We start from the raw sequence: 20,184 nt of genomic DNA, 5'->3' as shown, positions 1-20,184 counted from the left end.
TTGATCACATGTAGTCTTACTAATTACATTCAGTCCTGATCCACCATCGATTATGCTACCCGACACTTCTGGGCTGTGAATGATAATCTTAAATTTCGGACTCTACTCATCCATTATTGTCGGTCCTTTGATTGGATTGGTAAAATTTACCGACACTTGCCGATAATGGTGGCGACCTTTTCAGTAAATCGAGGCACCAATTTTAGTAATCCTGTCAGTGGTAATGATGTTTGGCAATCTGTCAATACTTTTCATGCTTCATCTTCCTCTGGTATAACAATCAACACTTCTTGTTGTTGACTACTTTTTGACTTGCATCCGAGCAACATTGTTGTTGTTCGCCTCTTCAACCCATTCCTTTGTTGCTTTGCGCACCACTTCCTATATATCCCACTCAAATTGTTTAGCTTTACTTCGAGTGGTGACTTGTTGCACTTTGGTAGTGACCATGTTTATAGCAATTCGGCACGGACAACCCACGGGATTCGCCATTTTCATATTGTGACTGTCGAACATCTTGCAGCGTCGGCTCTTCTCGACCCTTGGAACTATATTGAAATTATCGGGATCCTTTTGGTCTTCTTTTATCATGGAACCGACCATTCTGTGGTCGATTATATTCATTCCTCTAGTCATAGGACCTTCTCTCATCATGATATCTACTACCCCTGTAAGGTTGTCGATTATTTCTATCTTGCCGAGGTGAATATTCCCAGTCAGAACAGTTTTGACTATCTCGTCCATAGTCATTTTGTCGGCCATCTTCCTGTCGATAATCATTGTATCGATCGTCTAGTCGATAGTCATCTCGCCACTTATGATCCGACCAATAATGATCATCATATCGTGGCCGATCGTCGTCCCGAAATTGGACCGATCGATTCTAATCCTCATGACGATCGTCTTGGGGCTATATCTGTTTGACTGGGGCTGCAACTTTATTGAGCAAATTGTATTCACACTAGTCAATCGTATGCGCCTTGGAATGGCAGATTGGACAATGAGTGCGTAGAATGGCCTGGATTTAGACAAGTCATACATTAGATTGCTTGTCGGAACCTCAACTCTTCCGACGTCGGTAAAACTTGTTGTAATCATGTTGTGGACATATTATTACTGGTCTGTGTCTTGTCGATGACAAGTGCTTTGTCGATCACCTGCTCTAGTGATTTATCATTAAAATTGAACACAGATAGCGTTGTTCGAAGCGGCTCTCGTAGTGTTGACAAGAAAGTTTCCTTGACATCCTCCTCCGAAAGAGGTCTTGCTAACTGTCTCCGAAGATTCTTAAACTGAATAATGGATTGTGGCACGGTTTCATGGGCTTCTTGGTAAGCCACATAGAACTGGCTCATTAGTTCCCTCTTCGGAACTTGTCGATGAAAAGACTCAAACTCACCCGCCTCATGCTAGGAGTACCAAATCGCCAACTGGTCATTGATCTATAACCCAAATTCTACAATTTTAGATTTGTTAGCATCTGATTCCGACAATATTTGCAATACATGGTTCGTTCGCTTGCCATGTCATGAGAAAAACACGTACATGCGCTTCTGCGTCGACTTCATCATTATATTTTGAATGTTGTTGTAGGTTTATTCATCATAATTACCTAAAACTAAAGATGAAGTGATATGAGTATTAAGATTTCGCATTTTCGTCTTGAAGTATGTAGTACCATAATAAGGGTATATGACGTTTTGCATGTCATATGCCATAAAGCAATCATTAGTAGTATCTAAATATGATGGTCATATTCATATTGAAATTACTTACACATTTTAAGACAATCATCATGTGCAAATAATCCAAAAGAGATTGTTTGCAGGAGATTGGGATGTTGTGAGTGCACATTTCCCAAATCACAATGAACACATATTTAGTGAACTTAGATTCAAGTTTCTCAAAAACCTAGATTTAGATTTACTATCCACATAGGGCAAAAGGGGAAATAAAACTTCATTGGGAGAGAAAGATTTGATGTGTCATTGAGGCACAAATACTTATAGGTATGTGATAAAACCTATGACATATGCAAACCCGTGAGGAAATGCATGGAGGAAAAATAAACTGCTATCTTACTCATGTAATGTGCCTTATTGTTTACAAATGATTAAAAAACCCAGAATGGGATGGATTACACATTCGAGGCAAAGAGCATGAAGAGGCCTCATTCTAAAAGAGGTTCTCGATAGATAATGAGTCTGTGGAGGTTGGGGAAAGCCATTACGACCCTCATATGGCGTCATGTTTCAGGCGATTCAAAAGCATGCAAGACTATAATCAAAGTTCTGATTGGAAAGATGCCACATGCCCTTTGGTCGAAGATCGAGAGGAGGCGATGGATGAGAGAATGTGGTAGTTAGTAACTCCCTCAATAAGAGGTCAGGCTCCAGGCGAGTTGAAAGCCCATGACAATACACACACATAGACACAAACACACAAACACAAACACAAACACAAGACACAAGACACAAGACACGACACAAACACAGACACAGACACAGACACAAACAAACCCCACATATTGATTCGATACAAACACAAACAAACCCCACATATCGATTCGATTCGATTCGATTCCACATTGTTGGTTGGCAAGAGGAGCCTCCTATATATGTATGTATGTATGTATGTATGTATGTATGTAGGAATAAGAGAGCAGAAGGATACATATGTACATAGACCTATATATATATATATATGCTACTACATTGTGGAGAGAGAGAGGCAGGCATAGACGATATGTATTTCTCTGTTTCCTCCTTGCGACAATAGAGGACAGACAGGGAGAGACAGAGAGAGAGAGAGAGAGGAACAACAGAGGAGGCCCCTCAGCCGCCATAGCTGCGGCAAAAAACAAAGAGAAGGGACGGTAGTGCATCACTATCGCATATCGACAACACCCCAAACACAGCCCATAGAAGAACGACGAGGAAGAGGAAAGAACAAAAGGAGGATTTGGGTCTTCCTAAGAAGAAGAAGAAGAAGAATTGTAGTGGAGGAGCTTCAGCAATTATAAGTAGAATAAGGCAGAGGAAGAAGAATAGGGGAGAGGAAGAGGAGAACGAGGAAAGAGAAGATTTGCGTAGTTCGGTTACATAAGATTTCAGTTCCTCGGCAGAGCAAGAAGAATAGGAAAGAGGGAGAGGAGAAAGAGGAAAGAGAAGATTTGCATAGTTCGGTTACATAATATTTTAGTTCCTTCCATGGAAACCCGAAGCAGAAAGAGGGCATTAGAGCAACCACCACCGCCTCGACGGAAGAAGAAAGCTGGCATTATTTCTTCGCCGCCGCCTTTTTCTTCCTCGTCTTCTTCATCATCATCATCAGCCATGAAAAGATCTGTCAAGACTCGAGCTTCAGCTCGAAAATCAACACATGAAAAAGAAGAAAACAAGATTGATCACAGCAAAGAAAGCAAGATTGATCATGCGAATGTCAATCATGCCAAACAAAGTAAAAATGAACGTTGTACCAAAGGGAAAGAGAAAGAAGCTAGCAACAGTGACCACTATACCAAAGGGAAAGAAAATCAAATGGGCAAGAGTGATCATATTAATGGAGAAGAGAAAGAAGGTAGCAAGAATATCAAAGGGAAAGAAATAGAAGAGGTCAAGATTGAGCATACGATAGGAAAAGATAAAGAAGAGAGCAAAAATGATCATATTAAAGTAAAAGAGAAAGGAGAAGGCACAAATGTTCATACTAGAGAAGAGAGCAAAAATGATCATGCTAAAGGAAAAGAGAAAGAAGAGAACAATGCCAAAGAGATGGAAAAAGTGAATGCTTCCTCACATAAGGAGGTTATTTTGTCTCGTAATGCCAATGAAGTTGCTGTCAATGAAGCTACTTTCAATAACAATACCAATAATTATCGCACACGACCTGCCCACATATCGATGAGAGAAGCATACAAGGCTCATTCTTCTCATGGGAATTTAACACAAATTCTATCGAGCTTAACATCAGAAGATGAAGAATGCCAATTAACTGGTCTTACTCAGCTTTGTGAAATGCTTTCTATGGGAACTGAGGATTCACTTTCATATTTGCCCATACGAGCGTTTGTAACTGAATTGGTACGCCTTCTCACACATGAATATAATCCCGAAGTGATGCTTTTGGCTGCCCGAGCCCTCACACATCTATGTGATGCTCTCCCGTATTCATGTTCGGTTCTAGTGAATCAAGGTGGTATCCCTCACTTCTGTCGGATATTGAGGTCCATTCAGTATATTGATCTTGCAGAACAAGTAAGCTAGACATCCGTGCCACTCTCCTCCAATGAGACATGCAAATTTATGTCTGTGTTTGTATATATACTATATATAATGTGTAAAAGAATGTATGTTTGACGGAGAGAGAGAGAGAGAGAGAGAGAGAGGAAGTAAAGTCAACTTATTTAAACTCCGACCAGTAGTTGAAATTGGCTAATGACAGAATCGTAGCTAGTAATGTGAGTCTCTTCTAGATAGAAATGAAATGAAATCCAATGCCCTATCATTGCTGCAAAAAGGCGAAAATGTCCTATGAGATCAATGCTACAACTGTTGCTGGATATGATTTCAATGTCAGATTAAAGGCTAAGTAAAATAGAGCAGTACAATTCCTAGATAGATAGATAGATAGGTAGACTTCATTATCATCCTTAGTGGTAAAATATGACCCATGGGGCCAAAAATAACATACAAAAAGTGGTTGGGAGGTCAAAAACCATGGTCAATGGAATTCAAACGAACTATACAAAGCATTCTTCTATGTCATAAGATGGGTTGGAGCGCAAAAAGGGAGAAAAAACCAGAATCAGGTAGGGGCTGGTGCTATATCTGGAGGGAGGCATTATCTGTATAAAGAAAGAAAGAAATATCATGATATACACAGACTTTTTATAATCTCGTGAAAATGTAGATATTCTTGCCAGCTAAGCCTATTACATTGTGATTGTTGATGTTCTGAAACTTCAGCCCCCAAAAGATCTCACATATTGCAAGTTTAGATGTGTTGAAAAGGTCGCCCAGAAACTTTGCATTTGAAAGATCTGCAACATGGGTCGGTCCAAGATGGAGAGATCTCTGACATGAGGTTGAGGTCTTGATGGGCCTGGCCTACAGGCATGATAAACTGCTATTACTCCATCAATTGTAACCTTTTTGGAATCCCCATTCCAATATCTAATTGATGTGAAGAGCTCCTGACCTGCCTTATCACCCTACAGAGCACGTGATAAGATAGATACACATCCATGTTGCTTATGATGGGCCATCTTCCTACCAAGAGATGTCCTTTAAGAGGTCAAGGTGTCTTATGAGACTTAATGGGACATTACATCTTAAAATATTATCTCATCTTTGAGAAGAAATGGAAGTACCAAATAATTGTATTAGTGAAGCATCAAACATTTGAACCTAAGATGGAGTGAAATTTCTGCCTTGAAGGAACTGATTCAAGATGAAAAGGTCTCCTAAGCAAAGGAAGCTGTTGGGTGAGTGTGGGCTTGATTTGTCGATAACCCTCACTAGGATTTGCAATAACCCTCATGAGGATTTGTCCATAACAAAGGTGATGGGGCCGTGTTCCATATGGACACAATCGGTAGCAGTTCAGTGTGGTTCAGGCATCTCAAAATTCAAACCAAACCATTCAAAGGATTTGAATTTTTATCTGAACTGAACTGAACCATGAAATCTTTAAACCAAAACCATTCAAATCAAACAGTTTGATAGATTTCCAGGCTCAAACCAAACAGTTCAAGAGATTTACAAACTGTTAAGCCACTGTTGTTCGGTTTGATTTCGGTGCAAATCAATATTTTGTGCTAACATTTGCACAATTATTTTAAAAAGAGCTTTTCCAACCAAAAGTCTCTTGCTTACAAACTGAGAAAAGAAGAAAATATTGGATCTCAAATGCCATAAGTTATTATGTTAATAGGCTGTAGCTCTTAATTTATAAACTTAATTCATATTTAATAAATACTTCAAAAAGTCCTAACCCTAAACCAGTAAGCCGTGGTTGAAGCTGGTTAAAACTGCAAACCATTATGCTGATAAAGGCTCACCCTTGTAAAATGTTGTGCCAATCAACAATCTCTCATCATCCATTTAATAATACCAATTTGGATCAGTGTACCCTTTTTCACTTCATTCATGTCCTAATGTGGGAATTCTAAGGTATATTGGAACAAGGGTAGTGCATTTATATTTATGCCATGTTAGTGGAATCATTCTAGTATTTCAGCATAAAAACATCGATTATCTCCATGCTCAGCGAGCTATTTTGATGAAATAATTGCCAACATTGATTATCTTTGCTATTGTAGCTTTCAAATTCATCAGATATGGTCAAGGATTGGAACTATGTCTCGGTCACTATTAAGGCTTTCGTAGCTCAGATTATATCTTGGGGTACAAATGCTTTGCTTCTAATCAGTTGGGTAATCATTGAGACTAAACGTCTCTCCAAATCTCTCCAATTATGTGCAATTATGTGCCTTATGAAGGCTGTCCCCATGCGTCTACACTATAGTGGTTTGCCATATTCTGTTACTTCATATCTTGAGCTTTTCCTTTTGGCCAACTTCTTCTTCTGTAATATCACCATACATAGCCTCACAAATTGTTTGTTCATCCCCAATATATGTGCATTGGAAGTCTCCTAATAGTATTATATCCTCTTGCAAAGCTTGTTGCAAACCTCAAGTAAGCAAGTGGAAAATAGCAGATCACAACTTATAACATCTTTGTGAACTATACACTTGATCATGGAGCTCCTCTTTGTACAGCAGGGGCCTCTAGTACTTCCTGGTATGCATGGCTGAGGATGGAATCCTGACTCCCACCTATGTCCCTGTCCTTTAGAGGACGTTCTGTCTGTGCATTAATGTTTCTGTTTGGTCTTATAGGCCATTATCTCCCACCATTGCAGGCGTTTCCCTCACTTCGAAAACCTCTCCATTCTGGATTGACCTATGCTAGAGATCTTTTGAAGACAAAAGTTACAATATATATGACTTGAGAATCTTACATGTGCCGATAACAAGATTCTTTAGTCTCTTTTAACTTATCTACTTTTTTTTTTTTTACTTAGGAACATTTATTTATTTGATTTGTTGTTCTCAAGGTCGAGACTACACTTAGGATGTAATCTTTTGTTTGGTCTTATAGGCCATTTTGGCCTTTCAAAAGACGTTATTGTATCTTTCTTTCTGTATGCATCTGTGTACTTGAAAAATAATCGGAATCTGTCCTGAGAGCCATAGACCCTTATGTGGTTCTCCTCTCTTTAATAATAACCCTGCTATTTGTATGTATTTCAGGCCATGTTTTGTCTTCTCTATTTTCTTCTGATCTTTCTTTAGATCAAATTTAATAGTTTGCTTCATTGAAACCAGTTTGACTTGACTTGACTTTATTTGAGCATTTATATATTTTACATGTGCTCTTTTATATATTTCCAATGTGCTCCTTATGAGGCTTGTGGTTTCATTTCTTAGAGTTTCTTGTAATTCATTATTCAAAAGGGTATATAGTTCTGTGTTCTGCTTTTCCAACTCCCTTTGCTTTGTGCATTATATTTGTCTTTCAATGCATTTTCTGTAGCAGATCTTTATAGAATAGATGGATATTTTATCGTACATGAAGAGGCCAATTTTGTCTAGTGGGACCAAATCAACATCTTATCTTGTGTGTGACTCCTTCCTAAGAAGGGTGGTTACTACTCTATAGTAAAATCGCTCGATGTGAAAATAATGCACACATATGTGCTCACCCTTCTTGGTGGAAATTTGAGTATGACACTCACATTATCATGCCTGTCTATCAAGACATCATATTTCTTGTGTATTAACTTATGCTCAGAGCATTTAATAAGTAAGTGATATTCATCCTCTAGTAGGCTTTTATTGCACACCTTGCATATCTTCATATTTGGGTGATGATACCATGATGCTACCTCAATACCTAATTTATGTGGGCTTGTTTGAAGAAGTGTTAAGGCTCTTTGAGAGCCAAGGCTCATGGGGGTGGTGAAATGCGATTGGATATGTTCTGGCGTTTTTTCTGTGTGTTAATATTTGCAAAGAAATATTCCAATGTTGACATTTTAGCATCTTGCCAATTCATCTTTAATGCCTCTAGTAATCTATCCTCAATGATCACATACTTCATAGCATCATTTGAGAGCTCTAATAGATCTTTTTCTCCCCGTCTTTTAAACCATTTCAAAATGTCAAGCATCATGACTAGTACCTCTATGGGACAAGCACCTTTTCTAATAGCATGATAGAATAGGATGTTGAGATTTACCCCCAATTGTCTACTTAATAACAAATTTTGGATTTTCTCTATTTCATTCTATGTACAAGTGAGATAGTGCCACCCCACACTTCCACTCCATAAAGCGATAGTTGGACCACCATAGCATTGAACAGCATTGAACAGCATTGATCTCATTTCCCATCCTCAAGCATCACTTTGGTTGCATTGATTCTCAAACATCTAATACTCCGCGTGAAGTCTAGACTCATAGCATACATTCCTCCTGTTTGTTGATGGGACATTACTACCAAGATATTTGAAGCTTTGCACTTGTATTGGGTTCTCCCTTGTCTGTACAAGTGGGGTAGTGTCTTGGTTGTATTGCCCTTATTGCCACCATTTTTGTTTTGTCCATGTTAATAGTTAGCCCACTGATTTGACAGAATTTATCCAATACGTCAATTCTTGCCTACCATCCAAATTATATGAGAATAGAACATTAATGGCATACAGGAGTATAAGAATAAGCTCATGCATGAGTTTTGGGCCATTCAATCCTCCTTTTGTAGCCTTGTTTACTATTCCTTCAAGTCTATCGCATGAACCCAAAGTGTTGTTTACTATTCCTTCAAGTTTATCGATGCATAGACCAAAGAGTGTGGAGAGAGTGGGCACCCTTTCTTGGTTCCTAATTTGCTCAAAAAGTACTTTGTGTGTCCATTTTCACTTGGTACCAAACCTGCTCGTACGATCGTGGTACAGCTGCTCTATGCTCCAATGGCATTCTAATCTCTATCGTTCTTTTCCAAAGCCCACTCCTTGGTATGGTGTCAAAGGCTTTCTTGAAGTTCACAAAACAACAATATAACATTTTCCCTTGAAGTTGACTTTCTTCCTTGATAATTCTAAGTGAAACCAAATGACCGATAGTTAATGTTTTGGTGTAAAGCCTGCTTGACCAAGTGCTCGTTTTTGATGATGTTCAGCCCATGAGCTAATAGTTTGTTCCATGACAGTACCGTATAACTTGGCCATAACTGAGTTAACCATGCTAGTTTGATAGTCAAATTTCAAGTTTTTATCTCCTCCTTTATGGATTAGTTTAATTCAATTCATGAGCCAATCTTTTGGGAAACCTTGCTTGATAGCTTGATCCATGATAGTTGCGATTCATTGACGAGTTTGTGGACCTGTGGTCTTATCCATTTTTAGAGCTCACTTGATAGCTTGATCCATGATAGTTGCTATCCATTGACGAGTTTGTGGTCTTGTCCATTTTTAGAGCTCATTTGTCACTAAAGTTGCATGCGTTGCATTGCCATTAGACATCCTTTTTGCCCCTCTATTAACATCCTTAATAGACACGCATGCCTTATATGGTATTTCAATACTCAATGTCATAGGCATTACCCCATCATGCATATAAAGCTTATGCACATATTGTTCCATCTCTTCACGAATCAATTATATTTTCCTTTTTGCCCTTGAGTATCTCCATGCTAACTTTGGTTGGAGTTTAAACATTTGTGTTTTCTTCTCTCTTTCATTTGATAGCATTGACTCTCCGTTCTTCGCTACTGATACAATGTTAGGGCCTTCTGATTTTTATCTTGTGTGAGCTTGTTGAACATTTTGAGATGAGCCTTGCATTCTTCATCAAACCAAGCATTGCATGGGAAAGTAAGCATCTGGTGTTCACCTACATGTGCACTAAAATATTGATACCCTACCTTGAGAATGGCATACTAAATTATTATATCTAAATGAGAGGGAGAGAGAGAAAGGGAGCAAGGAAGAAAGATATATTAACACGCACAAGGCCGCAAAATCATAAAACAAATATGGATAGCTTTGTCCATTATGAAAAAATAAAAGTTCTAAGGTACATTATAATAATCTTAATGTATGAGGTGGCTCTACAATTGATGATGATTATTAATGAGATCACTATGATGCAGTCATTGCAAGCGCTGGCAAAAATCTCTAGAGAGCATCCAGCTGCCTGTTTACAAGCTGGAGCATTGACTGCAGTCTTGTCGAACTTCGAGTTCTACTCCACTGGAGTTCAGGTAACAAAATCATTTCGTCAATCCATGCTAATTCATATGTCCTCATGATTATGCAATGCAATATTCTATACATTCTAATGCAATATTCATCAGACTTTTGATGTGATATTCTTCACGCTTTTTTGTGATATTCTTTACACTTTTGATAGAGAGCTTCTATTTCTACGGCGGCAAACATGTGTCGACACATGCCACCAGATGCCTCTACGTTTGTAACTGAGGCAATACCAGTTCTAACCAATTTACTCCAATACCCTGATACAAAGGTATATGAATCTCAGCATTCATGGTTAGCTTGACAATTTATTTTACTTGCGTATATTTATTTTACATTGATTTTGTGCCTCCTTTATTTTGTTTCAGGTCATTGACCATGCTTCTGTCTGTTTGGCTCGCATAGCTGAATCTTTTGCATCATCTTCTGAAAGGCTAGATATGCTTTGTTCACATGGCTTAATTGCTGAGGCGGCGCGCCTTATTTCAGTCGAGAATATTGGCTTTTCACAAACATCACTGAACAGCTCAACATATACAGTTTGTGATGCCTTCTGTTGAAAGATAATTTATTACTTCATTTCTTTTTTTTATAGTCAGATAATTCATGAATGCGGTTGCAGGGCTTGGTTCGCACATTGTCTATATGCGTGAGTGGTTCAACATCTGCAGCTGATGCTCTTCTTCGCATGAATATCAGTAGCATTCTGAAAGATATCCTTGTGGGCTCTGGATCAATATCTAAATCAGTGTCCCCTGTGGCAATGAACATGTCCACTGAACAGGTGTGTGTATGAAGTAGATAGATCATAGTATACTAATGTCACCATTGCTAATCTAAATATCCGTATATGGGAAATATCTATATAGATATGACAAACCCATGAAATTCAAAAACAATACAAAAGGGATCTTTCTATTTGCTTGTTTCAGCTCCCCATACTTTAATGTGTGCAAGATATTGTCCCAATATTGAGGGAGTGAAGTGATCTTGTGCCTGAAGATTCACAACTTTAGAGCAATGCAATGTGATGTCTAATGGCAAGAAAGTAGAGAAAATGCATTGTGTCTAGGTTAAATAGAATAAATATTTGTGTGATAATACACACCGATAAGAAACTGATGTGACTAATCTTAGGTGCCTAGATGTACAAGAATATGATTGTGGATAGGAACAAGGTGAACTATTGGAATATGTCATGCATGGGTCTGGCAAGAATATCAATATCTGCAGAGTGAGATCAGTGAAGCATTGTGGTATGTTGGATACACAGGTGCAATCATGACCTGTAATGTGAATACTTGTGCATGTGAGGGTGTTGAGAGTGACCCAACCAAATGAATTTAACTAGATTTGTTCAACCAGGATGATTGGCCTTGCTCGTCCTTGGTGGTCCCTTCAAAGAAGTCTGGGATATGTCATTCAGCAGGGTTTGTTTGGACTGGTCATCTCTTATCACAGAAGTCCCTCAAATCTCCCGTAGAATATCAATATCTGCACTGTGTGATCCGTGAAGCATTCTGGTGTGTTGGATACACAGGTGCAATCATGACCTGCTAGAATATCAATATCTGCAGAGTGTGATCAGTGAAGCATTGTGGTGTGTTGGATACACAGATGCAATCATGACCTATTATGTGAATAGTTGTGCATGTGAATGTGTTGGGCGTGGCCCAACCTAATGTATTTAACTAGATTTGTTCAATCAGGATGCTTGGTCTTGTTCGTCCTTGGTGGTCCCTTCAAAGAAGTCTGTGATATGTCATTCAGCAGGGTTTGTCTGGACTGGTCATCTCTCATCGCAGAAGTCCTTAAATCTTCCGTAAATAAAGGCCCACACATCTTTGACCACAATAATCTATGACTGAATACAAAGGTTCAAAATCCTCTGGACAAACAATGAAAACATCCTCATATCTGATTTTAGCTTGTGCACCTGCAAATGTAGTACGCTTCTCTCCTGGATCTACATGATGTATCAATGTACCATAAACAGAAAGACATCACTTTTGAATGCGTCACAAGGAATCTTACCAGGTCATACTCGCTTTTAATAACTCCTAACAAGGAGAACTGTTGCACAACAGTAGGAATGCTGTTTACTTTTGTGGCCGCAGAACCATACTTATGGAAAATCCAAACAGCTCCGCTTCTCATAGAAAAAGAGGTTCTAACAAATGCTACTACCTGATAGGTATAGGGGTCATCATATTTCATCAGCTTCTCCCCTAATGTGAAGTGGTGCTGATCTTGTATTCATTGTGATGTAAGTTGTTGAACACCATAACCTGACTGTTACCAAGGTTAGTTACATTTCTTAACTACTTGCCCTAACTATATTTATACTCATATACATAAATGACTATTTACAAATATGGCCTCGAGCTGGCTTTGACCAATACTGCTGTGTGCATCACATCCAATCGTCTCTTATACCAAGGTTAGTTGACAGATGCGTCGATTTCAATGTCACTATACAGAATTGAATGTGAGGTTCCCACCTCATATGTCTCCTTGTCATTCAATAACTCTTAAGAGAAAAGAGTGCAAAATTTCTTTCGGCTGTTCTCAGCTACAAAAACTTAGATTGTTTTCAACTCATTTTTCAATCTTTCATTGTAGCAATAGGAAAACGAAATACTTATATCAGATTTATGGGTAGATTTGCTACTGGTTTTTTCTGTTTGCTTGAGTCATGACACAGATTGGATAGAGAGGAGATTGGCAAGCTGGTATTTGCCACCTTTTATGCATCATGCCTTCATCATCTTTTCTAAAGTGAACATTGATATGGTTTTTATATATTCATAATCAATTGTCCCATATCATCATGTATTAGTATGGATTTTACATGTCCAGCAAGTAGAGTGTTATGTTTTGCATTTCATTAACACTGCATGACAACAGCATGTTTTTTACAGCTCCGTGAAATTGTGAATCTTGTGAATGCTCTGATTCCTCCATTGCCACAATCATCTATGAGTTTAACATCAAGGCTTCCTGGCAGCAGTATGCTCGGTCGTAAGCAATCACTGTGCATTGAGTCCAGCCTATTGGCCCAGTTTGGAACCCACTTATTTCCTATTCTTGTACAGGTAGCTTTTTTCTTTCTGGTGTTTGAACTATTCTTTATCTGCTTCTTGGTTCTAACTCGCTCTCTTTGTTCTTGGGTTACTACAGCTATATGAGTCATGTATAAATCTTACAATTCGGTATACATGCCTTGATGCAATGCATAAACTTGTTCACTTTATTGCCGCAGATGTACTGTACTCTATATTTCAGGAACTGAATATATCAAGGTCAGATTCCATACAAATCTAAAAATGTTAACTTGAATCAGGATTTATAGTTGATTTTCTCTGTTTTTCTATTGCAGCTTCTTGGCTAGTGTACTGGTTTCTAAAGATCCTATGGTACAGATAACTACTCTGCAGATAGCAGATTTGTTGATGCAGAAACTTCCAGACTATTTTTCAAAAGCGTTTGTGAAAGAAGGGGTGCTTCATGCAATCAACTGCCAATTTGATTTGGATGACGACAAAGGAGTGGCAACGGATATCACTAGGCGAAGATCAAGGAGAGTTGTGAGTGCCTCTAACAGAGCTGTTAAAGAAGAGTGTATTTCTGGTGAAGGGGCATCAACAAGTACTTTAAGGCTGCCTTCAGAAGAATCAACAACTGACATATCAACTTTTGCTCTCACAAGTGCTAAATCATTTAAAGATACATACTTTCCTGTGGGTTCTGCCAATGAAGTAAGCAATAACCTCAAGAGGCTGAAGAAGCTCTCTGCAAAGCTGATTGTTGGCATAAAGAAGAAAGGGGAAAATACTCAGATGTTAACCTCATTAATAGCTGAAATTCTTACTGAAATCGGTACCGGAGATATTTCTACATTTGAGTTCATAAGTTGTGGAGTAGTTGAGTCTTTATTAAGTTATTTTTCTGATGTTGATGTTTCTAAAGAAGAATTGATGCAAGAAGAACTTAGGCAGAAACTGTTGAGGAGATTACATCAATTCATTACAATTGCAACTTGTAACGAGGAAACAAAACTGCATTTTACAGTGCTTGTTAGGAAGATTCAAAATGCTCTGTCTTCCCTTGAGAGTTTTCCGGTTAATCTAACTCAAAGTCCTTCAGGAACCAGCAAACCAGGAAATACTACTGGATTAAGTATTCTAGCTCAACCCTTAAAGTTACGTTTCATGAAACTACCCACAGACACAAGCTTACAAGACTTTCCAACAAGTGTGGTTCTTATGAGCCCTCTGACAACATTATCATCCCTAGAAGAGTATTTGTGGCCTCGTGTGCGTCAAATAGGTGTTATGGCTACAGCTTCAAGCTCACAGACTCCAGTATCTCCTTCAATGAGTGGTAGGCCACCGATACAATCTGAGGTACCTTCAGCTGTAGGTAAGGATATGGCATCTGGAGCTAGTACATTAGCTGACCAGAAAATACATGACAAGAATCACATGAAAAAGAAAAATAAGATTGCATCACTTAATCAAACTGAAGAACATAGAGGTCCAGAGACAAGGAACGCAGCAGCAAAACGGCGTAATGAGGAAGCAGCGAGGTTGATCGAAGAGACCTTTGAGGCTGTTGCTGGTATTGAGGTAGCTCTTATTGTCTTATTTGAGTTGTATTTTGAATTTGTAACATTACACAAATCAAGTAATCATTGCTATTATTTTACGGACATTTTGTAGGATAGTGAGAGTGATCTCTCTCTAGTGGAAGAGGAAGGAGAATATTCGTCGGACGAGGAAGATGAATATTGGGATGAGGAGTTTGATCAATATGACCAAGCTCGAATGGTAAATTCTAGAGCATCGTCTGCTCATGTTTGTTTAATATGTACTTGGAAGCAAATTTAAAAGTTTGCCTCCATCTTTATGTTATTAGGTCTTTGAGGAAGAAGTTACATGTGATGGTGTTTATGAAGTTCATTTGGGTGATGAATGCACAACCACAGGAGTTTCCTCTCCCGCAAAGACAACTAAGGAATCAGAAGCGTCCTCTTTTTCACGTTCGTCAAGGTTATGCTTCTCTGTATGTGGAAAGCTGCTTGATCGAAATTGGACCATTTTCGAAGCTATTCAGCAAGTAGATGATAGATTTAAAAGTTTCAGCCTAGAAAGCAGAAGAATTTGGCACGAAGTGCATCTCATAAACTATCAGCGTGCTGATTCTTTAAGTGACTCTGGTAACTCATCTCAATTGGAATCTGTGACCAAACCAATTGTACCTGTTGCAAGAGAGAACACATGGAAAAATGTTCTGCTCAACAATGTTGTTGAAAAAAAGCTACCTTGTGACATGGACAAATCTGAGGCTACATACAATGTTCTTCTTTTGCTTTATATACTTGATGGGCTGAATCGTTTTATCCCAAACCTTCATGACCAAGAGTGTTCAATTGTTGAAACAGACTTTATGAAGGAAAAAGGGGTGTCAAGACCTCTTGTTCCTCACGAGGAATTCTTTAGCACTAAGTTGATTCCGAAAATGACTCGTCAACTCCAGGATGCTATGGCTCTATGCAGCGGTAAAATTCCTTCTTGGTGTCATGACATAACACGAGCATGTCCATTCTTGCTCCCCTTTGAGACAAAACGTCAATACTTCTACTTGACAGCATTAGGCTTGCCACGAGCAGTTCATCACCTACAACAGCAACAAATTTTAGATAATATGACACTTTCCAATGACAGGTTGCCACGAATCGGTAGATTACAACGGAGAAAGGTAAGAATCTACCGAGATCGTATTTTTGAATCAGCCACAAAAGTTATGGAAGTTTTTGCTGCTGATAAAGGAGTCCTTGAAGTGGAATACTTTGGAGAGGTTGGTATTGGGCTTGGGCCAACTCTTGAATTTTATACTTTGTTAAGCCATGAACTGCAGAAGGATTCCTTGGGTATGTGGCGAACTTCTCCACACACACAAACGGAATTGTTGAGTGATGGTGATTCACATCAAGGTCTTGTAAACATCCTGTATGGGTTGTTTCCTCGCCCATTGCAACGTAGATTGGGAAATCATGACAAGACAATTGGTTCCTTCCGTCTCCTAGGTCAAGTAATTGGAAAGGCTCTCCAAGACGGGCGCCTCTTGGATTTGCCACTTGCAACACCCTTTTACAAACTTATGCTCGACGAGGTATACTGAGATATCATACATACATATGTATATATCATGCACATACATATATATATATATATATACATCTACATGTACATGATCATAGATATGGTGAGAAAGTTCTTAAGTTCTGCTCCAATTTTGCAGGAGTTAGGTCTCTACGATATTAAGTCCTTTGATTTGGAGCTTGGAAAGACTTTAGAGGAAATGCAGAATCTGGTTGAGAGGCATCGACTGTTAAAGGCATCAACAAGAAAAAGTAAACAGACCTTATGTTTCCGCGGTCAAAACATCGAAGATCTTTGTCTGGACTTCACTCTTCCTGGATACCCAGGACATGTTTTGAAGCCAGGAGGAGAGGACATCATGGTAAATGCATGCATAATGCTGTGCTATGACACTTGGAAGCAACTTCCTTTTTCTAAGTTGAAAAGTAATTGCATGATGAATGCAGGTGAGTATGGAGAACCTTGAAGAATACATCACACTTGTTGTAGATAATTCAGTGAAAGTGGGGATCACTCATCAAATGAGAGCTTTTCGGGAAGGATTTGAGCATGTGAGAAAGCTTCAAACATTTCTCCTTGTTACTCTTGCTTCGGAGAAATATTGTATTCTGAAGCAGATTCTTTTAATGTTGATTTTTAGGTTTTTCCAATGTCAATGTTACGAATTTTCAATGAGGAGCAGCTTTCTTATATGCTTTGCGGTCGTCGTGAGATGTGGCTGGTTAGTTTTCTTGTCAAAGGTTTCTTTTTAGTTTTTCTATTAATTGGCTCATAATAATAAGAAACCTAATTTTCATCTGCACTGCAGGCTGACTCTCTCATGGAGCATGTGAGGTTTGATCATGGTTACAATGCATCCAGTCTACCTGTTCGCAATGCAAGTTCCTAACCCCTCCATTGATTCCGCCCTTCAATACTGCTTTATACGTTGCTTTAACTTAACCAATACTGCTTGATATCTTGTTTTTCTCCATCACTCTCCTCTTCTGTTCTATAGGTTGCTTTTCCTTGATCAGTACTGCTTTATAAGTTGTTTTTTCTCCTGGCCCCCACCTTTCCTCCCTTTTAATGGTGGCATAATTTTGTTTGTTCTCCATGCATGCTTCCTTTCCCTTAAATAACACTAAGCTAACCCCTTTCTGATGAAACAGCTTCTTGAGATAATGGGAGAGTTCACGCCGATGCAACAACGAGCATTCCTGCGGTTTGTAACTGGTGCACCACAGCTTCCATGTGGGGGGCTCTCAGCATTACACCCAAAACTAACTATAGTCTGTAAGGTGATTTTCTCTAGTTGATAAAGATGTATTACATTTTCTTCTTTTTTATTTGTCGCACATGTCAATGCTTACAGTATTTTCATTGGCTGTGTTGTTAGCATCCTAGTGGAACATCAATGGGAACATCACCTCGCAGATATGCAGACATGGCAGATCATGACCTTCCCAGTGTCATGACATGTGCTAATTATTTGAAGCTTCCTCCATATTCATCCAAGGTAAAAACATAACTACATAGGTTTCTTTTCTCTTAACAAGGTAAAAACTTCTTGGGATGTCTTTTATTCTCTTACAAAGGCAAAAGTACATCGGATGATTTTTTTATTCTTTTAATGAGGTAGAATTATATACAATATCCTCCCCTCACCCCCCTCAACAAGGTAAAAACTTCATAGAATTATTATTTTTCTCTGAAGAAGGTAATATAGCTTGGGCTATATTTTTTAACAAGGTAAAACTACAGAGGATATCTTTTTCTATCTTACAAGGTAGAACTGCATAAAGATCTTTTTTGTTTCTCTTAACAAGGTAAACTGCATAGGTTCTCTTTTCCTTCTTTCTTGACAAGGCAATAGCTTTTCATTTTGAACTTGTAGCTTAGGGGTCAATGGTTCTAATAACTGGCTATCTTACCCTAGGATGTCATTTACTGTTTATTTCATTTATGGTCTCCCATAACTTTCTTATTGGTTTTGTTTCATATCACAGGAAATTATGAAAGAACGTTTGCTGTACGCAATACATGAAGGACAAGGATCATTTGATTTGTCCTAAAATCATATATATGTATATATCTGCGTCTAGAGCAAAGTGGAAAGAACGAAAGGAAAACATCTCAACCCGTGGCTCAATTGCTTTCCGTTCAACATTTGAGATGAATTTGTGCATAGACCGACTCTTTCCTGTATATATATATATATATATATATATAATTGATTTAAAGAACACTCTTGATTAGAGAGCCACATGTAGAGAAGAATCTAATTGGACAAAAGGCATCTCTCTTGGAAATTGAATAAATCAAACAACCCTCCAAAAGGGTGTAAATATTAGATTTTGCTTTAATTCTAAAATTAATGTATGTTTTGCGAAGATTAAAATGGAAAATAGAAGAGTTGACTGTCTGTCCGTCTACCAGTTAATGTTCTCTGATGGTGTTGACGGTCCCTTTTTTCGAAGCAATGTACACATTTCAGATATACTTTCTGCAATAAAAGTCATTTTGTGCAGTTTTTGAGCAGCTTCCATTTCTTTAAATTTCTTTAATTTCTTGCTACAAGTGACTCAATGAAATCAAGAATTTGATAAATAATGGAAATATTGAGAATTGATTAGATAGGTATATAGAGTTACAATCACAGAGATAGATATATAAGAACAAAACTTCTATTATATATGAGAGTAGCTCATTACAAAATTAGTGGAGATTGATGATCATGACACCATTGTGTAAGAGAGTGGATTATATTCTTTGTTTGGCTTGAGTGTAACATTAAATGTGCATGTCAGTTCATAGTAGTGGAGATATTGCTCTTCTATCAATTGACTTGTCATTTAATATGGCCCAACTCCTTAGATACAAGCTAGTGCTAGAAAGTAGTTTTCTTAAAGTCAATGACACACATACTTTAGGACTAAGTATATTGTAACTAGACCACAAAATATTCTTCTAGTTGACTTGATTAGCCAATCGTATTAGCTTACTTCCCTCTTTCCTAAATACATTTGTGTCTTATGGATCTACGGACTCCTAGATTGACACCTTATTGATCCATATGGTTGAGTTGCACAATAGCTACTCCTCATTTGGGGCACTATCACAAAATGTGCACTCTAAGAGCACATATGGGGATAGATTTACAACTTGGGGTTGATCATTGATTATATCTAACAACAAGGGCACAAAGATAAATGTGTAAGGATACATCTTGGCAAATGTGATGTTTGGAAATCAACCGTTAACATGATCAACAACTGAATATTCATGTACATAATCATGAGCTTGCTTGGATTTTATGCCAGTCTTGAAATTTGGCCAATGTCCTTGGTGCATTTTCTCAAGCAAGATAGAGATTTCTTCATTTGTGTGTTGACTCGGCCAACATGATATAATCAACTTGCCTCAGATGGGTTTGTAGTGTGTGCAATTTCTGGTTATTTTGATATGCCTTACATTTTAGTATGGTGAAAATATAAGCATTTCTAGATTGGGTTTGATTTGATGCATCAAAAGCTAGATGCAAAGGCTAAGAAACCACTACATGAAATACATTTATTCAGTCAAATACATTCTTTGTTTCGTGTTGGCCAGAAGTGTAAAGCAAAAAACTGTAACTATTGGGGAATACATTGCCTGCAATGCGTGTTGACCATCAAAGTGCAGGCAACAATGTCAAATCTTGTATTTGAATGCATTGG

General features: G+C 38.2%; 1 protein-coding gene across 1 annotated transcript; it reads left to right on the top strand.

Annotated features, from left to right (window-relative positions):
- The first annotated feature begins 2,774 nt into the window (after window positions 1-2,774).
- On the top strand, window positions 2,775-18,890 carry LOC147856692 (E3 ubiquitin-protein ligase UPL3-like). Its single transcript, XM_087328883.1, has 17 exons — window positions 2,775-4,256; window positions 10,217-10,327; window positions 10,477-10,593; window positions 10,691-10,861; window positions 10,945-11,106; window positions 13,244-13,417; window positions 13,503-13,624; window positions 13,702-14,950; window positions 15,044-15,151; window positions 15,240-16,496; window positions 16,626-16,847; window positions 16,933-17,037; window positions 17,127-17,207; window positions 17,295-17,363; window positions 17,638-17,766; window positions 17,865-17,984; window positions 18,475-18,890. The coding sequence occupies exons 1-17, from the start codon at window positions 3,210-3,212 to the stop codon at window positions 18,538-18,540; spliced, it is 5,310 nt and encodes a 1,769-aa protein (XP_087185009.1). The 5' UTR covers window positions 2,775-3,209; the 3' UTR covers window positions 18,541-18,890.
- The last annotated feature ends 1,294 nt before the right edge of the window (window positions 18,891-20,184 follow it).

Source organism: Azolla caroliniana, unplaced genomic scaffold (genome assembly GCF_043228905.1).
Source record: "Azolla caroliniana isolate FFs.n. ecotype wild unplaced genomic scaffold, voAzoCaro1.0.p SCAF_12, whole genome shotgun sequence".
NCBI lineage: Eukaryota > Viridiplantae > Streptophyta > Polypodiopsida > Salviniales > Salviniaceae > Azolla > Azolla caroliniana.
The sequence above is the reverse complement of the archived record's forward strand: the minus strand, read 5'-3'. Positions and strand labels throughout refer to the sequence as shown.